Source organism: Callithrix jacchus, chromosome 16 (genome assembly GCF_049354715.1).
Source record: "Callithrix jacchus isolate 240 chromosome 16, calJac240_pri, whole genome shotgun sequence".
NCBI classification, from domain to species: Eukaryota; Metazoa; Chordata; class Mammalia; order Primates; family Cebidae; genus Callithrix; species Callithrix jacchus.
The window spans coordinates 25,425,887-25,447,602 of record NC_133517.1 but is presented as its reverse complement, the minus strand read 5'-3'; the positions used below and the strand labels follow the sequence as shown (position 1 = coordinate 25,447,602).

The 21,716-nt window shown below is 41.6% G+C and overlaps 1 protein-coding gene across 19 annotated transcripts in view; it reads right to left on the bottom strand.

Moving 5' to 3' along the window:
• SULF1 (sulfatase 1) overlaps positions 1-21,716 on the bottom strand; it is a 195,575-nt gene that overhangs the window by 25,336 nt on the left and 148,523 nt on the right. For all 19 annotated transcript variants that reach the window (XM_078352605.1, XM_078352607.1, XM_054246670.2 and 16 more), the window contains 6 exons: positions 11,560-11,776; positions 8,622-8,874; positions 7,226-7,322; positions 6,677-6,771; positions 6,312-6,377; positions 4,861-5,033 (listed from right to left, as the gene is read on the bottom strand). In XM_078352605.1, coding sequence (XP_078208731.1) covers positions 4,861-5,033; positions 6,312-6,377; positions 6,677-6,771; positions 7,226-7,322; positions 8,622-8,874; positions 11,560-11,776 — 901 coding nt within the window. The remainder of the gene's footprint in view (positions 1-4,860; positions 5,034-6,311; positions 6,378-6,676; positions 6,772-7,225; positions 7,323-8,621; positions 8,875-11,559; positions 11,777-21,716) is intronic.

Sequence of the window (21,716 nt, the reverse complement as noted above, 5' to 3'; positions counted from 1 at the left end):
ATCTATGGAACCACCACATCTTTCTGAGTCACCCTTCATACAAAAGCAATTAAGAACACACGTCAAACATAAACTGAATGTCTCACTGCATTGTAAAGTGGGACACTGAGATTTGTTTTTCATAAGCAATCTTTAAAAAATGAGAACAAATTGTTTTGGGACCTCCAATGAATATGAAAACTATGGTTAAAAACTCTTTTTTTAATATTTGTCTCAAACTTTAAATTTCGATTTTGTGTATTTTCCTCCCCTCCCCTCCCCTCCCATCCCCTCCCCTCCCCTCCCCTCCCCTCCCCTCCCCTCCCCTCCTCCGTTCCCTCCCCTCCCCTCCTCCCTCCCCTCCCCTCCCCCGTTCCCTCCCCTCCCCTCCTCCCTCCCCTCCCCTCCCCTCCCCTCCCCTCCCCTCTCCTCTCCTCTCCCCTCCTTCTGAGATGGGTTCTCACTCTGTCACCCAGGCTGGAGTACAGTGGTACAATCATGGCTCGCTGCAGCCTTCACTTCCCATGCTCAAGCAATCCTCCCACCTCAGTCTCCCAAGTAGCTGGGACTACTGGTGGGCACCACCACGCCCAGCTAATTTTTGTGGTTTTTGTAGAGCAGAATTTCACCTTGTTGCCAGATTGGTCTTAAACTCCTGGGCTCAACTGATCCTCTGACCTCAGCCTCCCAAAGTGCTGGGATTATAGTCTCTGTGTCTGGCCTTTTAATTTTGTATGTTTTCATAATGCATAGGCACATTTGTATAGCAGTATAATTAAGCATAGATGGTGTATTTATTTTAAAAATGGATATGGGCACATAGTAAAAAAATGTTTAGAGACCATTGCATTGGAGGATCTTGTACCTGGGTGGGTTTGACCTTTGTTTTCTTCTTCCTTTTTCTTTTCTTTTTTTTTTTTTTTTTTTGAGACGGAGTTTTACTCTTGTTACCCAGGCTGGAGTGCAATGGCGCGATCTCGGCTCACCGCAACCTCCACCTCCTGGCTTCAGGCAATTCTCCTGCCTCAGCCTCCTGAGTAGCTGGGATTACAGGCACGCGCCACAGTGCCCAGCTGAGTTTTTGTATTTTTAGTAGAGACGGGGTTTCACCATGTTGACCAGGATGGTCTCGATCTCTTGACCTCGTGATCTACCCGCCTCGGCCTCCCAAAGTGCTGGGATTACAGGCGTGAGCCACCGCGCCCGGCCCTCTTCTTCCTTTTTCATGTCGTTGAGTGTTAACTATGCCAAGGGCTTAAGTCGACATAGCAAATATCAGGAGTATAGCAATAATATCATTAAAATATGCAATAGAATGGATAAAAATATTAAAGCATCGCATACATAGTATTACTTTTTGAAATTTTTACTTATTATTTATATTACATATATACACAGATACACACATATACTTGTGTATGTGCACATATGCGTATAGGATCCTGATATAAAGTGTATTTTTTACTGTGGCTTGTTGGAAAAAAAAATTCTGAAAGCCACTGTACTAGAATATCAGGGCACCAAGAATACATTGTGAATTAGAAGGAGAATCAAATTTGGTATTGAATGGGATCAGTTCCTATTCGCTCCTGTGTACAAGAGCAGAGTGATGGTAGGCACGTTCCTCTCTCACTGGCACAGTGACACCCAGTGGCCGGCACGCAAAGCTTTGTTAAATTGACATGAATTTAATGATCGCCATTCTAACTGGCGTGAGATGGTATCTCAATGTAGTTTTGATTTGCATCTCTCTGATGACCAGTGACGATGAGCATTTTTTCATATGATTGTTGGCCTCATATATGTCTTCTTTCGTAAAGTATCTGTTCATATCCTTTGCCCACTTTTGAATGGGCTTGTTTGTTTTTTTCCTGTAAATCTGCTTGAGTTGTTTGTAAATTCTGGATATCAGCCCTTTGTCAGATGGGTAGACTGGGAAAATTTTTTCCCATTCTGTTGGTTGCCGATCCACTCTAGTGACTGTTTCTTTTGCCGGGCGATCATTAAAAAATCTGGAGACAACAGATGCTGGAGAGGATGTGGAGAAAAAGGAACACTTTTACACTGTTGGTGGGAGTGTAAATTAGTTCAACCATTGTGGAAGACAGTGTGGCGATTCCTCAAGGCCTTAGAAATAGAAATTCCATTTGACCCAGCAATCCCATTACTGGGTATATATCCAAAAGACTATAAATCGTTCTACTATAAGGACACATGTACACGAATGTTCATTGCAGCACTGTTTACAATAGCAAAGACCTGGAATCAACCCAAATGCCCATTGATAATAGACTGGATTGGAAAAATGTGGCACATATACACCATGGAATATTATGCAGCAATCAGAAATGATGAGTTCGTGTCGTTTGTAGGGACATGGATGAATCTGGAGAACATCATCCTCAGCAAACTGACACAAGAACAGAAAATGAAACACCGCATATTCTCACTCATAGGTGGGTGATGAAAAATGAGAACACATGGACACAGAAAGGGGAGTACTAAACACTGGGGTCTATTGGGGGGAAAAGGGGAGGGCCAGTGGGAGGGGGAGGTGGGGAGGGATAGCCTGGGGAGAAATGCCAAATGTGGGTGAAGGGGAGAAGAAAAGCAAAGCACACTGCCATGTGTGTACCTACGCAACTGTCTCGCATGCTCTGCTCATGTACCCCAAAACCTATAATCAAATAAAAAATAAAAAATAAAAAAAAATTGACATGAATTGATTTGATCTGGACAGGGTGCCTTGCTTGTTGGTTTATTTATTCACCTAGTATTGACTAGGCAGTTCCTTTGGGTCAGGAATACAGTATCACACAGACATGGTCTCTTATCTTGAGAAACTTACAGTCTCGTGGAGAGGACAACAGTTAAGCAAAAACAAAAGTGAAAAAGACCTATGATTACAAATGTGATACGCCCTATGGGGGAGAAACAGTTTGCTGACAGAGTATCAAAGGGGCAGTCCCTAGTCTGAGGCACAGGGAGGGTGTCCATGAGGAGCGACATTGCAACTGAGATCTGAAGGGTGAGTAGTGTTTGCTGGGCTTGGGGCTGCGGGCAAGAGGCTTCCAGGAATGGGGAGAAAGTACAAAGGCCCGATGGCAGGAGGGAGCTTGAGATGCTTGAGGAATAAAGAGAAGCTGAGTGGCTGAAGCAGGCGAGAGCCAGAGGCAATGGTCCCAGCCCAGGATTGGACGGAGCATGTGGGGTTTTGTTGGATATATTAAGGATTTTTCTATATTTTCCTTTATTTTTGAGACAGGGTCTCGCTCTATTATTGCCCAGGTTGAAGTGTGATGGCACAATCACAGCTCACTGCAGCCTCAGCCTTCTGGGGTCAAGTGATTCTATTCTTCAGCTTAAGAAAAGCAGGTGTCATTAAAAGATTGCCCTAGCTCCTCTGAGCGGGATGGACTGGTGAGGACCAGAGGGAGCCTGGGAGGCCACAGAGGGGGTCTGGCAGTAGAAATGGTGGTGGCTTGAGTAGGATGGCCTCAACTCAGAGGGTGAAAAGCAGAGAGAGCTATGAAGGGCCTCTTTCCACCATGAGTGACTATAGCCTCTTGTTTTGCAACACTGCAGCTTTCAAGGAGCTTCCAGTCCTGGGTACACCAAAGGTGTGACTTCCTCAGGACCTCTTCTGGCGCCATTCCCTCCGCCTGGAACATGCTCCCTTCCATGGGCATCGCTTCTTTCCATCCTTTGGGTTTCAGCCTAAATTTCAGCTCAAAAGCCCATCTTCCCCACCCTCTCTAAAAGGGTCCCATCTAAAAATGTTGATCATAGCATTGCTACAACTCATAATCATTTATTTCATTTACTTTCATTGCTTATTTTCTACCTGCACCCCATTAAAATATATTATGAGCACAGAAAATAAAGTGTCTTGCTAAATGATGTGTCCCCAGCGATTTGAATAACCCTCAGGGATCCCATACCACAATTGCAGAAACTATATTAAAAGTAAAATGCTGTGACTTTAAGAGTTTACTCAGCCTTGTTGTGATTGTAAACAGAAATGCAAACATAGACCCTGAAATCAAGAGGAAGGGGAAAACATAAAGTCTCCTGGACAGGCCCTAGATCACCCGCAAGAACGGCCTATTAATTCATTGGATTCACCAAATCCCAGTTTGAGAAATAGTGGTCCGGGTGGTCTCTAGTGAGCTTCTCAGTTAAAGGTTCTGTGTTTCATCTGCTGGTAAGCTTCCATCAGAGGGATGTACTATTAGAACGTAGGGTATGACTTCTGTGTGGCCTCACTGAATAATGTGCACAGGCAACTAGAGAAAATATAAACGCTAATTTAAAAAGTGTACAAATGTTATTATTCCCTATCTTAAGCAATTCATTGCAGAACCAAGTAATTTTGTAGAGTATTATTCTACAAGTCTAGTGCTGTGACTGAGGTGGACTGAGAATAAGTAGAATATGGGCCTTGCACCTAAGAGGCTTTTATCATTCTTTTACTTCCTTTTATTACACTTACAGGATATACTTGAAAGAAAGCAGGAACAAAATCTGTCTGGGGCAAAACTGTTCATCCGTTTACGGGATGTTCATCCATTGCATCATTTAGCTACAGAACAGTCCCACTGGTAACAACTGCCAGATGCTGCGTATTATATGAAACAACATAATCAGGAGGAAAAACCCAGGGAGAAGCTTGGAATTACCAGACAAAATACCAGAAAAAATTTAAAGAAAACAGTAATGCTTGGCAAAATGATTCGAGTTGCCGGTATAGAATAGAATATTGATGCCTTTCTCATGAGTCTTTGTAGATTCCGGGTTTTATGCTGCTGACTTTCTGATCTAGGTTATAAGTTGCTGTCTCTGCACTGCGGCAGGAAGTGGCATTTAGAACAAGCAACTTACGGTTCCAGAACGGGGCTGTCTGCCAGTGGTTGTTGTCGTGCGTGAAGCAAGTGAGGCCAGGCAGGCTGCACTCTTCCCCCTTCCTCTGCCGTCTCTTCTCCTTCCTCTCCTTCTTCCGCCTACGATTCTCCTTGAAAAGTTGCAGTTTACTATCTACTTCCTGAGCAGCCTCCCTGTTCCAGGAGAAGGGATTTTTTTTGAGTGTTCGGAAGGCACTTTCTCAGTTAGAAATAGGCTTATTGCTGTGAGTCTTACACAAATATTTAGATGTTCAATAAAAGATAATAATAGACGATCTTCACTTTGTATAGAGGTACTTAAAATAGAATCAGTGAGGGCACGCTGGGTGTCGTGGCTTGCGCCTATAATCCCAGCACTTTGGGAGGCTGAGGCAGGCAGATCACTTGAGGTCAGGAGTTCAAGAGCAGCCTGGCCAACATGATGAAACATTGTATCTACTAAAAATACAAAAAGTAGCTGAGTGTGGTGGCGCACACCTGTAGTCCCAGCTACTCGGGTGGCAGAGGCACAAGAATCACTTGAGCTCCGGAGACAGAGGTTGTAATGAACCAAGATTGCATGACTGCACTAAAGCCTGGGCAACAGAGCAAGACTCCGTCTACAAAATTAAAAAAAAAAAGGAATACTGAAGAAGGCAAATGCATTCAGTATTCAGTGACGGCTTTCTTAGGACCTTATCTACCTAAGAGGACCAACATTTTCCTCCTCATGTGCAGGGAAACATCGACAGAAAGAAATGTCAATGTGAATGAGAGGCTCCTATCAGCCACACTCTTTGGACAAATGGTATTTTTTTTTTTTTTTTTTTTTTTTTTTTGGCAGTTGGGTACCAATCAGCTATCGAGTCAAAGGTTAGAGGCACCAGATGGCTTGGATTAAAAGGTTTAAAAAATTCTTTGACAAATTCTACTAAATAAGTTTGGAAAGCCTTTATTTTCTAGTATCTTTTTTTTTATATAAAAGGTTTAAACTTTGTTGAGGTTCAAATACTAAATCTCCTTCACATGCAAATTTTGCTATTATTTTAAAAAGTGTATATTGCTTCTCACTCTCAGAATTCATCACTATTCCAGGCTGCTCTATAGAACACACCAATCACATGCAGAGAATCTAACCCTCAAGCATTCTCCACAGAAAGCAGTGCATGGAGTCAAATCTGGTTACTGGTCCCATCTGGGAGGTAGGGAGCACACGGGGGATGATGGTGGAGTTCAGCCTGATTCCCAACAAAGGATGCCGAGAGCATTGCCACGGTCCCTTGGTGAGGTAGGGCTTTGCTTTCAACTTCACGAGCTAGGTGCCCTCCTAGAGGGATCTACTTCTTCTGAAGTGGCACTGCAGGGAACACAGGGGTCCCTCCAGCCTCTCTGAAGTACCAAGTGGACAGTCACTGACTCCCAGCAAATGTGGGAAAAAAAAGAGTTACTTACTTGAATGGGTGAAGATGGCTCTTTAATTTCTCTTGCTTTTTTACACCTTTCTCTTTATTGTAATAGCTGCAGGTGAGAAGAATAAAAAGTGAGTCTACATAACCTTGCATTTCATCAAAGTGTTCATTTTATAGAAAGAAAGCAAAATAGAAGGAAGGCAGTTAGGCTGTAAGTATTTTAGCTGAATGGGACTTTCCACTTCCTGCTTAAGTTTAAGCATATTTAATTTGACTTAAATAGCTTAGGTTATCGTACTCTATGACAATACATTCTATAGAGAAAAGAGAAGAATGAGGCCGGTGCTGATCCCTCTAGATTGTGTAACATGATTTCAGAAAGTGGAGCGTGGAGGGAAACAAGCTCACCTCTGCTGATTGCAGCTGCATTCCTCAGGCTTCCTTCTCTTCAGGTGTCCTCTCACTTCTCTTAAATTCTTAATTTTATCTTGCAGAGCTTCAATCTGGAAAACATGTTTTCGGGCAATTACATGTTAAGATCAGGATTTTCTTTACAAAGTACCTTTCTTTCACCTTGTTTTCTCTGTTCTGTAATAATAGCTCTTCATTTGAGATGATGCTTAACATGGAAACAAACTGGGCATAGAATGTGTCTACCTCTATATTCCAGCGCACGTGTGATAGATAAACATTAGTGGATTTCTCTTTTATAACTGAATCATTTTCTCACAGAGATATCAAATGGCCATTAAGTCCATTCCCAGTCTCTTCTCACACTCTATATTGTTTCTATCACTAAATCACTGGAGAAAGACAGACAACTTTTTTTTTTTTTAGTTGTTCATGTAATTATAAAGAAAATGGTGTGTATCCATGGTACGTCCCACCAAGCACAGCAGGGCTGGCAGGCGAGTTTGAGTGTGGACTGTATCTGACAGTCACACAGCCCTGGCTAACCTCTTTGTCAATGTATGCCTTATGGTCCTTCCACGCTCTGGCCGATTGGTACAGTTCTCTCTCACAATGGATTGTGTCGTTGGGAAGAATAAAGCACCTGCAAAACAAACCGAAACCATGTGAAATAGGTTTATGTTCTAAGAGCAGAAAACACAAAAGATAGCAAAGAGAGCTTTTAATCCTCAAAACTCTTAATGCTGATACATGCAGTGAGCGTTGAGCTGATCCAAGACCAGCATCGATGGGAATATGTTCTAGCCACCAGTGAGGACAAAATGTCACAGGGGTGGATGGTGTCAGAGCTCTGTGACTAAGATCATCCCTGAGATCACTTTTCAAGGCAGTTCTCAATACAAACACCCCCATGAAGAGGATACCACCAAAAAACTCAAGATCAAAGAGACAAAGAATAAAAGGGACTTTTCACATCGTAATACAAATGGCTTGTTTGAAGAAAAGCAGATTCAGAAGAAGAGTCTTCATTCCACTAATTTGGTTAAAAAGAGAGTGCCTTAAGTACCTTACTTGGTTTTGAAGTAGAGAAACAGTCCCAGGGATAGACAGTAGGTGGGATGTGGGGTTAATCCATAATGTAAGAGAAATGTGTTCTGGTCTAAATCCCTTAGTATGTCACTGTACCAACCTCAGGCACCAGGAAACTGTCTTAGAGATAAAAATTCTGGCAGAGTTCATAGCGCCCCATCTCCCCAAAGTGATACAATTAGGGAGAACACAATGATCTTACTAATAAATTCAGAAAGAAAACATTTCTTAATCAAGAGAGTAAGTAGATTTTAGAAGGAGCCAAAGAACAAAGTGAGTTCATTAAAGCTACGAGGAAATCATCTCCCTTCCCTGTCTCCATGACTTCCAAGGCCCTCACTGTGATCTGGGATGGGTTAGATGTTTGCACATCTTACATTCGTTCATAACCTACATCATCTTTCTGGAAGCATCTCTGGGACTCACTGTCCTCCCTTGGGCTGTGTTTCATTTCTGAGGCCGTGACTATACAACTGTTCTATGTGATAGTTATTGTGCAACATGGAAGAACTCCCAGCCTCTGAAACTGTTTCCATCTGTTTTCTAGACGCCTGCAAAGGTAACTGCTTAGGGCATAAACTCCATGCCCGCTAAGTCAAGATGTGATGGAATTACTCTGGCTGGATTCCCAGCTGATCAGCCTTAATGTGAAATCAAACCCAAAGCATGCATCCAAGCCTATGATTGCATGGACTCACTGTTTCTTTAACCCCCAGTTGCTATGTCGGCCGGCCCTCAGGTGCTGTACTGCCATCTGATACTACTTTTTTGCCAAGTGCAAAATGGTGATAATATGGTGTGTTGAGGCAATAACTCTGAACTTAACCCTAGGGAACAAATAAAGCCTTCTTACTTGTGTGTCACTCGGACTGTGGTAGGTGGGCCCACGGCGTTGCTGCTATCTGCCAGCATCCCGCCCCTGTTGCCACCACTGGAAGCCTGGAGACCTCTTGGCTCCTCGTGGCCTTCATCATGACGCTTAGCAATGTTTCTTGGATGCAAAACTTGCAATTCTTCTTCTTCCAGATTAATGTCATATATTTCGCCTTCAAATTCGACAGACAAGGAACGTGTCTGCCGAGTATGGACAAATCTGGGCTTGTACTCTAGAAGTAAGGGAAGATACGTTACTATGGACGTCCTGATGTAATTCAGGAGGGAAGAAAGTGATCACCTGGTCTGAAAAGGATCCTGGAGAGGGGAAGGCAGTCCGTGCTGCATTGCTGAGCACCATCGTGGTGCCTGCAATTCATGGCAGCAGAGGTTGGGTTCTTGTCCTGTCTGTGTCATTGCATGATAGTGTGATGGATGACTTACTTCTTTGGGCTTCCAGCCCTTTATCCATCAAATGAGGGGGCTGGTCCAGGCGATCTTTAGGATCCTTTTTACTCATGGCAGGCTGTGAATTTCTACATTGAGTTTTCAACGTGAACTGTTCAGGTTATTTGTTTGGATAAAATCATATTGCCAATTATGGTATTATTAATAATGACTATCCTTTATTGAGCTTATATACTTCATATTTATCTCTAATCCAGAGTCTGGAAAGACAGGTATTATTATAAAAACCCTTATATACAAAATGTCAGATTGTCAATACAGGTTCATGAATTTGGCATTACCATCTTTATTTTATGGATGAGAAAACTGAAGTTTTCTATGTCACATACATTTTGCAAGGTTATGGAGCTAGGACTATAATCTCTCAGACGGTGACACCGTACCATTACATTGGGCTGCTTTTTCAAAAAGGCAAATGCTTTAGACACCTTCTATTTGTACAAATAGTAGAGAATTACTCTGAGAAAAACTAAGTTTTGCTAATGCTTTCATCAGCCAACTCACTTTTGTACCTGGCAGAGGAGGGGTAAGGCAGGGGGTGGGCAGGCAGGGATGGGGAGAGGTCAGCATGCTTTCTGGTGACTATGGAACCTTTTCAAGCGTTCATGTGTACCAGATAAAAACTTTAATGTGCAAACACTGGGTGCTCTTAGGCTCTGCAGAGGCATATTCATCTGGCCTTATCTCTCTAGCTTGCTGCTAACGTAGAAAGAAGGGGGACATATTGGCTGTGGAATCAGAATTGTCACACTCTGAGACAGCTCTCAGCAGAATCCTGCAGTGTCTAGATCAGGGAGCAACCTCAGTGACAGTAAGGGGATCACTAAGAGTACTTATGGGCTCTATCCTTGCAGAAAGGGTGAAAATCGTCTCCTGCTCTCAAATACACAAGATTCCATACCGTTTGAAAGGGCTGCCCTAGACTTCTGTTTGTGCCTAATCCTGAAAAATCAATGTGCTTTATATTCAGTGCCTGGGAAACAAGGTCTAACTGACTGGAAGGGAAGAGGGCACTCCTACCTCTAAGCTGAATGTTGCTAATCAGCTTTTGCAAAAGAGCGTGCCAGGGGTCCTCATCACTTGATTTTTTATTTGATAGAGTTTCACTGCGTCATCCAGGCTGGAGGGCAGTGTTGCGATCTCGACTCCCTGTCACCTCCTCATCCCGGGTTCAAGCGATTCTCCTGTCTCAGCTTCCCGAAGAGTAGCTGGGATTACAGGCATGCCCTACCACGTCTGGCTAATTTTTTCGTAATTTTAGTAGAGAAAGGGTTTCACCAGGATGGTCAGGCTGGTCTCAAACTCCTGACCTCAAATGATCCACTCACCTCAACCTTCCAAAGTGCTGGGATTACAGGCATGAGCCACTGTGCCCAGCCTTATTGATTTTCAGAAATTTGATATTTTTGTATGAGTTATTAGACCTGGAATTTTTCTCTCAGGGAAGAAAAAAAAATCTCCCAAATCAAAGATTCTTAGCATTTTGGCTTATAGATTCCTTTAAGAATTTGTTAAAAATTGTTGACATTGAGACAAATGTGCATATACACATGGAAAATACTTAACACTTTTGGATGAAATATCGGAATAAATGGCTCTAAAGCCCATATTGTGGAGTTGACAATGAAAATCCCAGTTTGAAGGGCTTCCATTGTTCTAGCGTCTGATTTGAGTTCCAAATCTTTGACATAGAATTTAATTTACTTAAGTTGTTTCTTTCCTAACCAGTATAGAAATAAATCACCATAAATCGAGTCATTTTTCATATTACTCCACTAGGTGGTACTAGATTCATTCTTTGGTGGAAGGTGTCAGCCTGTGGGTTTTCACATTTATATAATCACAGGTTTCTCATAGCTGCCTGATAGAGTTTTTATCAAGAAAAATGCTAGGAAGGGCTTTTTATACTGAATTCGACTAGTTTGACTCTGCCAGTCAACAAGGTCCAATAATTTGACAGAATTAAAAAATGTATATATTGTCCTAAAACAGAGATTAAAATATAAGCCTTAAAAAAGTGTGAATGCTTTTCCTCTCAAAATTAAATGCATACACATTGAAACCTTGTATTTACTGTTTTTTTTTTTTTTTAAAGCAACTTAAGGCAGACAAATCAGGACACTGGCAATACGGTAAAATAAAATGGACTTAAACCATATCCTTTGACTTTTGGAATAACCATTTTATAAACTCTTTTACGCATGCATATGTTTTGCATCTGCTGCTTTTACTAACTATATTTTCATTCTATGCTTAAGTGAAATGTCTACAAAGCAAGATGTCACATTAATCTTAGCTTTCTTATTTTAAATAGCGCAACGATTTGCTTTTAGCCCAAAAACGGTGCATTGATCATATCTAAAATGTAGAAGGAGCAGCCCTTTCGACCTCTGTCCTTTATTCCCACAGGCCTAGGCCACCATGGAGATGGTCACAAAAGCGTGGCTTACTTGGAGTCCCCTGGTTTCTCAGGAATTGCCGTTGACTCTTTCTCTGGCTCCTGCTGGCACGGTAACCCGACTCCCTACAACTGCACTCTTTGTCTTTGTCATGGAAGCCGCGAGCATAGAGGTTCCGCGTGCTCTGCCGGACTGAGAGCAGGTCACTGGGTCCCTTACACTTGTGAATTCGAAGCTTGCCGGATGTATCCTCAACGCATTGCCACTTCTGCAAAAGCCAACGTGAAAGCAGTTTACCGATTCTGATCCAGGTGTTATTTATTAAGAGCTGCTGCCTTAGTTCTTTTCTTTTTCGGAAGCACTGGCAACATCATTAAGGAGAGTGAATGAAGAAAGGCAAGCTCTTAAGTGACCCTGCAATAACTCGACTCTCAGTTATTTCTTTCACTGTAGGCAAACACAGATGACAACGAAATCATTGGAAGTCAAACTACCTCAATGACACTAGAGCCAAAGACTGATATATGAATCCTCAGCATGCAGACTAAACAGTCTTGAATGAAACATGTAAAAGCCCTTAGTTCACCGAGACACACAGTGCAGCTGTCAGGACTGCTTTCACCAGACCCCTCTTGCTCTGGAAAAACAAACTTGGCTGCTTTGTTCTCTGCTCCTGAATTTCTAATGTGAGCCAGAGAAGAGTGGCACATGAGGAAGACAGAGATGAGTTTAATTGGGGTCCATGATGGGGCGAGCCAACTCTTATATATGCCAGACATTAGCAAACTTGTCAGGCTTTCTTTTGTGTCTTTTCTTATCCTTCTAAGAACACTGTGATGTGGACAGAGGACAGGGAAATGCTGGGTACAAGACGGGGGTTTCCTGGTAAAGGCCCCACCCTCAAGCCCGGGTACCTACAGCCCTAAATAGGGACAGGCATTCCTATTTTTGTGCCCCAAAAGTTGTTTTTGGCCCACTATGCCCCCTATCCTGTATCCATATAAACCCTGAACCCCAGGCTCCAGAAGCAGATGAGAAGGTGAGGAAACAAGCAGACAAATGGTGGAAAAAGGTGGCAGAGAAACACAGGAGAGGATGAACCTTTGAACACCTGAGATGAGCTTGGCTAGGGGTGATCAGAGAGGAGTTTGGTGGTCCAGTGGCCAAACTCCAGGGGAAGATCATCTTCCCACTCCATCCCTGCTTCTAGCTCACCTCCCCATCCATCCCACTGAGAACCACCTCCACTGCTCAGTAAAACCCTGCATTCATCCTTCAAGCCAGTGTGTGACCTGATTCTTCCAGGATGCTAGGCAAGAGCTTGGGACACAGAAACCTGTCATATCGGCCCTCTGCCCTTGTGAAAAGGCAGAGGGTCTATTGAGCTGGTTAACAAGCCATCTGAGGATGGCAAGGCTAAAAGAATATTGTAATGCTGGGGCCACAGACACCCACCCTTAGACACTACCACAGGGCTAGAGCTGGAAGCACTCGCCCTGGCTCCTGTACCTGCCCATCTGCATAGTCCCCCTCTGGTCAGGGGTTTGAGAAGTGGTGGTGACCTAACAGGCATGCCACGCCCCTGTTGCACATCCTATGAAGGGGATCAGGGAATTTTCCAGTTTCAATTGCACACTCAACAGAGAGTGGGCATGCTCCTATGTGAGGCAGAGTTCACCTTCCCAACCGACATACACAGGGAACTAGCACTGACTTTTTTAGTAGGAGCCTTCTAACATGCCTGCCACAGAGGCTGCAGGCTTACGTCTGAGTAAATATGACACTGCCTCAGGACTAAATATCCTCGCACTTACTGAATCTCAACCTGGCTGAAATAATAACTCTTCACTTTGGGGGTCATTTCCTGGGATCCTCCACATCTTACTTAAGAAGTGAATAATTTCTTTTACATTTTATTTTCCCCCTTCTCCCCACAAAATTAATTTGGAAGGCTGGAAGAATATTTAATTTTAAGTTGGCCATAGTTGTCACAGAGTTAAAATATGGTGTTATCAAACTTTTGTCTTTTTTTCCTTTCCATATAGGTCTATCAGCTGTGTACTACCATCTACTGAAACTTCTCTTTATTCTTTACTTTTTTGTTCGTATCTAGTTAAAGAGTGAGAAACTCTTCTTTAAAAGGGCACATGTCTAAACTATGGACTGCACAATACCATCTGCACTGTAAAAACATGTCCTTTTTTGTGCCACATATATTTCCATATATATTTGAATAAAGAAATAATTATTAAATGAAAGATGTTCTTTCATGCATAGTTTGAATGGATTTCATACCCCCCTGTTGTATCAGTACCAAATTGAGGTGACATCTTGATTGCAAAGTGTCTTATTGCAAGGTCAAGTTTGGCCAAGGGTCTCAGATGGTTTTATAGACAACTGACACTTGTGTACAAAATGACATGCAACTCTTCACGATGAAGCAACATGCAGAGTTGTGGTTTGTTTTCTGTTAAGGGAGTCGCATGTCTTCAATATATGTTGAATTGTCAGAGCTGCTGGATTCTGCTATATAATCTACTATTAATAGATTATATTAGTGATATTAAAATACTACTATTTTTGGATTCTACCATGGAATCCCCACATCCTAGAGATCAGGGCTCCTTCTGCGATTTTGCTTTAGCCCCCTATACTCTTGGTACTACTGAATTTGGTTATTTCAAGCTATATCAGGTTACAACCTTTTTTTTTTTTTTTTTTTTGTGGATTGGCTAGAATGTATTGAATGCTTAACATCTTCATCCAGAGAAGCAGGAGCTCAGGGGACAGACAGGCAGCAAACAAGTCATCCCTCAGGACCCACTGGGAATTAGGTCCAGGATGCCCTATAAATACCCACATCCATGAATGCTCAAGTCCCTGGTATAAAGTGTAGTGTTTGTATATGACTACATACATGCTCTTGTATACTTTATCTCTATATTACCTATAATACTTAGCACAATGCAAATGCTATGTAGATTGTAGTTATTCTGTAGTGTTTGTATATAACTACATACATGCTCTTGTATACTTTATCTCTATATTACCTATAATACTTAGCACAATGCAAATGCTATGTAGATTGTAGTTATTCTGTAGTGTTTAGGGAATAATGACAGGAAAAACGTTTATGCAGGTTCAATACAGATGAAATCATCTTTTCCTTTTCAATTCTTTCAATCTGCAGTTGGTTGAACCCATTGATGTAGAACCCATTGATACAGAGGGCAGATTTTACTTACACAGCCACAAAAAGGCAACACAAAAAAGAACAGACTGAGGGCTAAGTGAGAGATGATTTAACTTAAAAAATGTGCAGTCAACTTAATTAAACACAGCGAGTTAGGTCAGATGAGTGGTTCTCAAACTTGGCTGGACACTGGGACTTCCAGAAGCGCCCCAGATGATTCTAATATGCAGTTGGAGTTCAGGCCACTGCTTTACATTAGCGACTGCTTACTGGATGGTTTAGCAGCTGGATTCCATGGGGAAGACAGCAGGGAGATATTCAAGTCTAAGTAGCTCAGATGCATGGGTCTTTGAGAGGGATGCATGTAATTGGTGGGAGTGGTGTATGCAAAGGAAGCTGTGTCTAGAAATGTACTGATGTAAGCAGGTCAGAAAATGACTCCATTTGAATGAATGAATACTACCAGTGCACCTCTGCTTGAAGGACTGTGTTTTATTTAAGTGAAGCCAGTTATCCTTGTGCTCTCTCCACAGTTAGTTGATAAGTGACAGAATTTTGACTTAGCTGAAAACTGCATGCGGTTCTGCCATTTAATGTGGAGATCAGTGGTTTCCAGGCCTGGGTTTGTGCACTCACAGACCCAATTACAGCATTCATGGCTGTCCAATTAGCTTGAGGATGTGCCATGAAATGATAAAAAGTTCTGAGAACTGGGTGTGGTGGCTCATGCCTATAATCCCAATACTTCAGGAGGCCAAGGCACGTGGATTGCTTGAGCCCAGGAGTTGGAGAACAGCCTGGGCAATATGGTGAAACCCTGTCTCTCCCAGCAAAAAAAAAAAAAAAAAAATTGCTTAGCATGTTGGCACATGCCTGTGGTCCCAGCTATTGGAGGGAGGCTGAGGTGGAAGGATAGCTTGAGCCCAGGAGGTCAGGGCTGCAGTGAGCTGAGATCATACGGCTGCACTCCAGACTGGGCTCAGAAACTGACAGACAACTCCATTAAGACATAATTATATGACATGTAGAATTCTTGCTGGGGAAAGTGTTGCCAAAATAAATAATTTTTTGTAACTTCACAAAGTTTGGGAATTAGTGGCATTTGAGTGTCTGTCTTTATCTATATCTGTCTTAAATTGAAATGGTTTAAGGCTTATCCATCTACCTGGATGATCTCTGCCTCTAGCATTTAAAAATGAAGAGTTGACTGCTTAATGCCTAGAGAAGCAAAACAATTGGCTACTGAATTCACAATCCACAGCTAAGTGGAAGCATAAGAGAAGTGCTCTTTCGGACAGGAAAATGTGGTTAATTTTGTTCTTGAGGCTGGATGCGGTGGCTCATGCCTGCAATCCCAGAACTTTGGGAGGCCAAGGTGGAATCGCCTGAGGTCAAAAGTTCAAGACCAGCCTGGCCAATATAGCAATACCCCATCTCTACGAAAAATACAAAAAAAAAAAAAAAAGGCCAGGCACAGTAGTTCAAGCCTGTAATTCTAGCACTTCAAGAGGCCGAGGCAGGTGGATCGCCTGAGGACGGGAGTTTTGAGATTAGCCTGGACAACATGGTGAAACTCTGTCTCTACTAAAAATAAAAAAATTAGCCAGGTGTGGTGGTGCATGCCTGTAGTCCCAGCTACTTGGGAGGCTGAAGGAGGAGAGTTGCTTGAATCTGGGAGGTGGAGGTAGCTGTGAGCAGAGATCAAACCACTGCACTCCAGGCTGGGTGACAGAGCAAGACTCCGTCTCAAAAACAAACAAACAAACAAAAATTAGCCAGGTGTGGTGGTGGGTGCCTGTAGTCCCAGCTACTCAGGAGGCTGAGGCAGGAGAATGGCTTGAACCTGGGAGGCAGAAGGGGCAGTGAGCCAAGATTGAGCCACTGCACTCCAGCCTGGGTGACAGAGCAAGACTCAATCTCAAAAAAAAAAAAAATTATTATTATTGAAAAATAATGACCTGAAGTGTTTTTAGGGATCCAGTTTATATCAACTTGAATGCAAATATTAATTTTTAAAGCACATGACTATAGTGAAAACCTGTGGTTTTATAATCGCAATGCATTCAAACAATTCTGCCTATTTTGTTTGTTTTTGGCCTGCAGGAACTGAGGGTACAAGTACATTCTTGTAGAGCACAAAGGTGTAGGCAGAAGTTTTAGTGACTTAGGCTATTTGGAATCCCAGTTGGATTTCCCATTAGCCAAATTCCTTGTTGATTTCCTATGGGATAGAGATGAAGGGAAAAGGTGTCTCCTTTCTGAAGAGTTGAATTTAACCACACTGGATGTCTGGCACTGTCAGACATCTGATGATGTATCATATGAAATCAAATATACGTGATGATGATGTATCATACGAAATTAAATACACATCCATATATGCATATATATCTACACACATGCATACATATATGATCTATATGTACTACATATATACATATATCTACACACATACTTGGATAAAGCAAGAGCCACAAACAAAAATGTCAATTATTTTTCTACCATGGACCGTTTGAAAAAGTCAGAGACCCTGTTAGATAAAGTAATTAACTAGAGCCTTTGAAAATCTTCTTACTGGCAAGCACACTAGGAATTTTAATGAAATGTAATTACCACACATTGCCACAGCCATTTTAGAGCTCGATATCATGACAATTTTTACGACTGCACAATAAAACCTTGAAATAGCTGCAACTAAATTGGCGATCTTACTTAGAGAGTTTATAGAGGGAGGCAGAAAAAGAGAATTTAAAAAAAATTGCTCTGAAACTCATGCAGCAAGCCATTTAAATAGTCAAAATAATGAGAAGAGATGGTATTTGCATGGCAGGAGACTTTCAGGAATCAGATGAAAGCCTGAACTCAGGTGAGGCACCTGCTAATGGGATGTGTGGAGTCAGCCTCAGAGACAGGCTTTGTTGAGTAAGTGCCCTTGCAGAAACATAGCTGTCACATGGTCTCACTTTTGTCTATGCTCTTGAAGTTTACCAGTAAATCATTTAATTGCCAAATCCAATTCTCTCCATCTTCGTTGATGGCTCATTCCTTCTGCAAATTCTTTTCCTGTTTTCTGCAACTACAATGATTTCAGTTCTCCTTCTGTCTGTCTGATTTATCAGTCTGTGCCAATAATTTAGCACACAGTAATTCCACAAATGTTTCTGCACATTAACGATGGGAGAAGTGCTTGATAAAACTATTTAAACAATTTCTTCAGTTGTTATAATTTTCTTTTAGCCTTTCCAACTACACTGGAAGTTGGAATTAAGGGCAAGGGCCATGTCTCATATTCCTGAGTCATTCCCAGATGTTAGCTCAGCACGGAATCACTCAGGTAATTATGTATTAGTGTTTTTGATTGATTATATCTGCTTTTATATAAATAACACCTGATGAAGAAGAGAAGGCTGGCAATTTTGGTATGAGGATACAAATAGTGTGCAGCTAGTTTGGTGGAATCATATCTAAAGAGAAATATGTCCAATGCATTTCAAATAATTTCATTCATCACCATCTTGACTACCATGATTATGATCATTTATTGAACTCTTGCTTGGTAGCAGGTACTGGTCTAGAGTGCTCTTTATGAATTTATTCATTCAATCCTCACAACAACCCACAGTGCTGTCACAAGTCACTTATTGAAATAGGATTTCACAGTAGTGAATATTACCTATATTCTGTTGGGACTCAGAATGGTGCTTTGTACTAAAGGAAAAAGTCTGGACTTGAAAGTTTAAAAAGCCTGGATTTGAATACCAGCTCTATTACATGTCTGTGTGGTCCTGAATGAGTAAGCTATGCTACATTAGCCTTTTCAGGCTCATGAGCATTAGCGATAACACACAGGAAGAACTCAGAACATGGTAGGCACTCAACAAAAGCAGCTGCTATTATTACATACACACACACACACACACATGCACACACACACACATACACACTGTTTATTACTTAACGAATGTGATCTAATGTATACTTGATAAGAGGTAGCCATTTTTAATGAAGATGAGTATTGGTTGGGATTCAAAGACCTTAGTTTTAATTTTCTTTTGCTACTAACTCTATGGCTTTGAGCAAATTGTAGAATCTCTTTGCTCTTCTTCTGTATTCTACATTGGATAAAATAACACTTGCTCCTCCTGGCCTCATGGATGGTCATGAGAATATATTGCTTGAGTGTTTTGAAGTTAAGGAAAAGATGCACGATAGGAACCTAGAGCAGTGCTATAATTGGCCTCTAAAATGTTTATCCCTTCCTGGGAAAACTAATGTTTTCTGGTGGCAAACTGTATAAAATAATTATAATTTAGTGAGGGAGACAGAGGCTTTGAGTCACCAGGATGTCGGTTTGAACTCAGGTTTGTCACTCTTGTGACTTTGATCAAGTTACTTTCCCACCTGAATTTGTCTCTTCATATCTAAAATGGGCATAATACGTATCTCATAGAACAATTTTCCATGTAAAATACTTAGTGAAATATTAAATGACCTCTGGTTGTTTTTCTTCCCTGAAGTATCCACTAAATAATCATAATAATTTCTGCATTTTGAATTGCAAATATTTCTCAGATTGGTTAAGGATGTTGTTTCTGTTCTTACTTATATCTTCTTGTGCCCATTTTTATAGTAAGAAACAAGACAACAAAAAATCAACTATGCCAAAAGAATACTAAGCAAAAACCCCAAATCTATAGGCATCACATTATGTGACTTCAAATTATACTGCAAGGCTCTATCAAAACAGCATGGTACTGGCATAAAAACAGGCATATAGAATGGAACGGAATAGAGAACCCAGAAAGAAAGCCAAATACTTACTACCAACTGATCTTCGACAAAGCAAACAAAAACATAAATTGGGGTAAGGACATTCTACTTAATAAATGGTGCTGGGAAAACTGGCAAGCCACATGTAGAAGAATGAAACTGGATTCCCATCTCTCACCTTATACAAAAATCAACTCAAGGTGGATCAAAGATTTAAATCTAAGACCTGACACCATAAAAATTCTAGAAGATAACATCAGAAAATCTCTTCTATACATTGGCTTAGGCAAAGAACTCATGACTAAGCCCCAAAAGCAAATATTAAAAAAACCCAAATAAATGAATAAGACCTCAATAAACCGAAAGAAATAATCAGCAGAATAAACAGACAACCGACTATGCATCCAACAAAGGACTAATATCCAGAATCTATAAAGGAACTCAAATCAGCAAGAAAAGAGACAAATAATCCCATCTAACAGTAGGGGAATGAAAATAATAAACAATCTCAAAAGAAGATACACAAACAGCCAACAAGCACGAAAAAATGCTCAGCATCACTACTCATTAGGGAAATGCAAATTAAAACCACAATGAGATACCACCTTACTCCTGCAAGAATGTCTATAATTAAAAAGTAAAAAACAAAACAAAACAAAATCAAAAACATGTCGGTATAAATGTGGCAAAAAGGAACACTTTAACACTGCTGGTGAGAATGTAAAGTAATGCAACCTTTACGGGAAACAGTACGGAGATTCCTTAAAGAACTAAGAGTAGACCTGCCATTTGATCCAGCAACCTTGGGTATCTACCCAAAGGAAAAGTAGTCATCATGTGAAAAGGACACATGCAGAGGAATATTTATGGCAGCACAATTAGCAATCACAAAAATATAGAACCCAGACTAAATGCCCATCATCCATCAAGTGGATAAAGAAAATGTGGTATAGTCATCTGATCCAAGATGGCCGACCACTAACAGCTCAGGATTGTAGTTCTCAGTGAAAGCTCAGAGAACGAGACGATGCCACATCTTTAGACAAATTTTCGTCACTCACCGATTAGCTGATTCCCAGTGGAGGAGCCCCACGGGTCGCCAGCGTGACTCTTGTGGCCGCCGCAGCGGTTTTGCCAGCGTCTAGGCGCAGCAGCTCTTCATGCAGAGCCAATGGGACTGCTTCCCCTACTGACCGGAGTTTGGAGCTCCGGGAAGTCAGAGCCGCTTGTTGCGGACTCAAGAGGGAAGCCAGACCACAGATTCCCGGGCAGAAGAGCACCATCAGTCTTATCGCTGCTATTTAGGCTGCCACAGTGGGTTGCTTGGATCCCGGCACTGGGAATCAATAAGTCGGACGTCGACTCAGAAACCTAATTAGAAAGGCGGTTCATCTACAATGAAGGGAAAAAAACAGCCTAAGAAGGCCGAGTATACTCAAAATTAGAAGCCATCAGCAACGGAACAAGCCCTGATGGAAAAGGACTCATCAGTAACGGAACAAGCCCTGATGGAGAAGGACTGTGTTCCATTATCTGAAGCAGGCTTTAAAAGGTGGATGATAAGAAACTTCTGGGAGTTAAAGGAACTTGTTCTAACCCAATGTAAAGAAACTAAGAACTTGGAAAAAAGGTTAGATGAAATGTTGAAAAGAATAGACAATATAGAGAGGAATACAAATGAACTTATGGAGTTGAAAAATACAACACGAGAACTTAGTGAAATATGTACAAGCTTAAACAGCCGAATGGATCAAGCAGAAGAAAGGGTATCAGAGGTCGAAGACCAACTTAATGAAACAAAACGACAAGACAAGAATAGAGAAAAAAGGATAAAAAGGAATGAGCAAAGTCTCCAAGCAATATGGGACTATGTGAAAAGACCTAATATATGCTTGATTGGTGTACCTGAATGTGACGGAGAGAATGAATTCAAGCTGGAAAATACTCTCCAGGACATTATCCAGGAAAATTTTCCTAATTTAGCAAAGCAGGACACTATTCAACCCCAGGCAATACAGAGAACACCACAAAGATATTCCTCAAGAAGACCAACCCCAAGGCACATAATCATTAGATTCACCAAGATCGAAACGAAGGAGAAAATATTAAGGGCAGCCAGAGAGAAAGATCAAGTTACCCATAAAGGTAAGCCTATTAGGCTTACAGCAGATCTCTCAATGGAAACCCTACAAGCTAGAAGAGAGTAGGGGCCAATATTCAATATACTTAATCAACAGAACTTTCA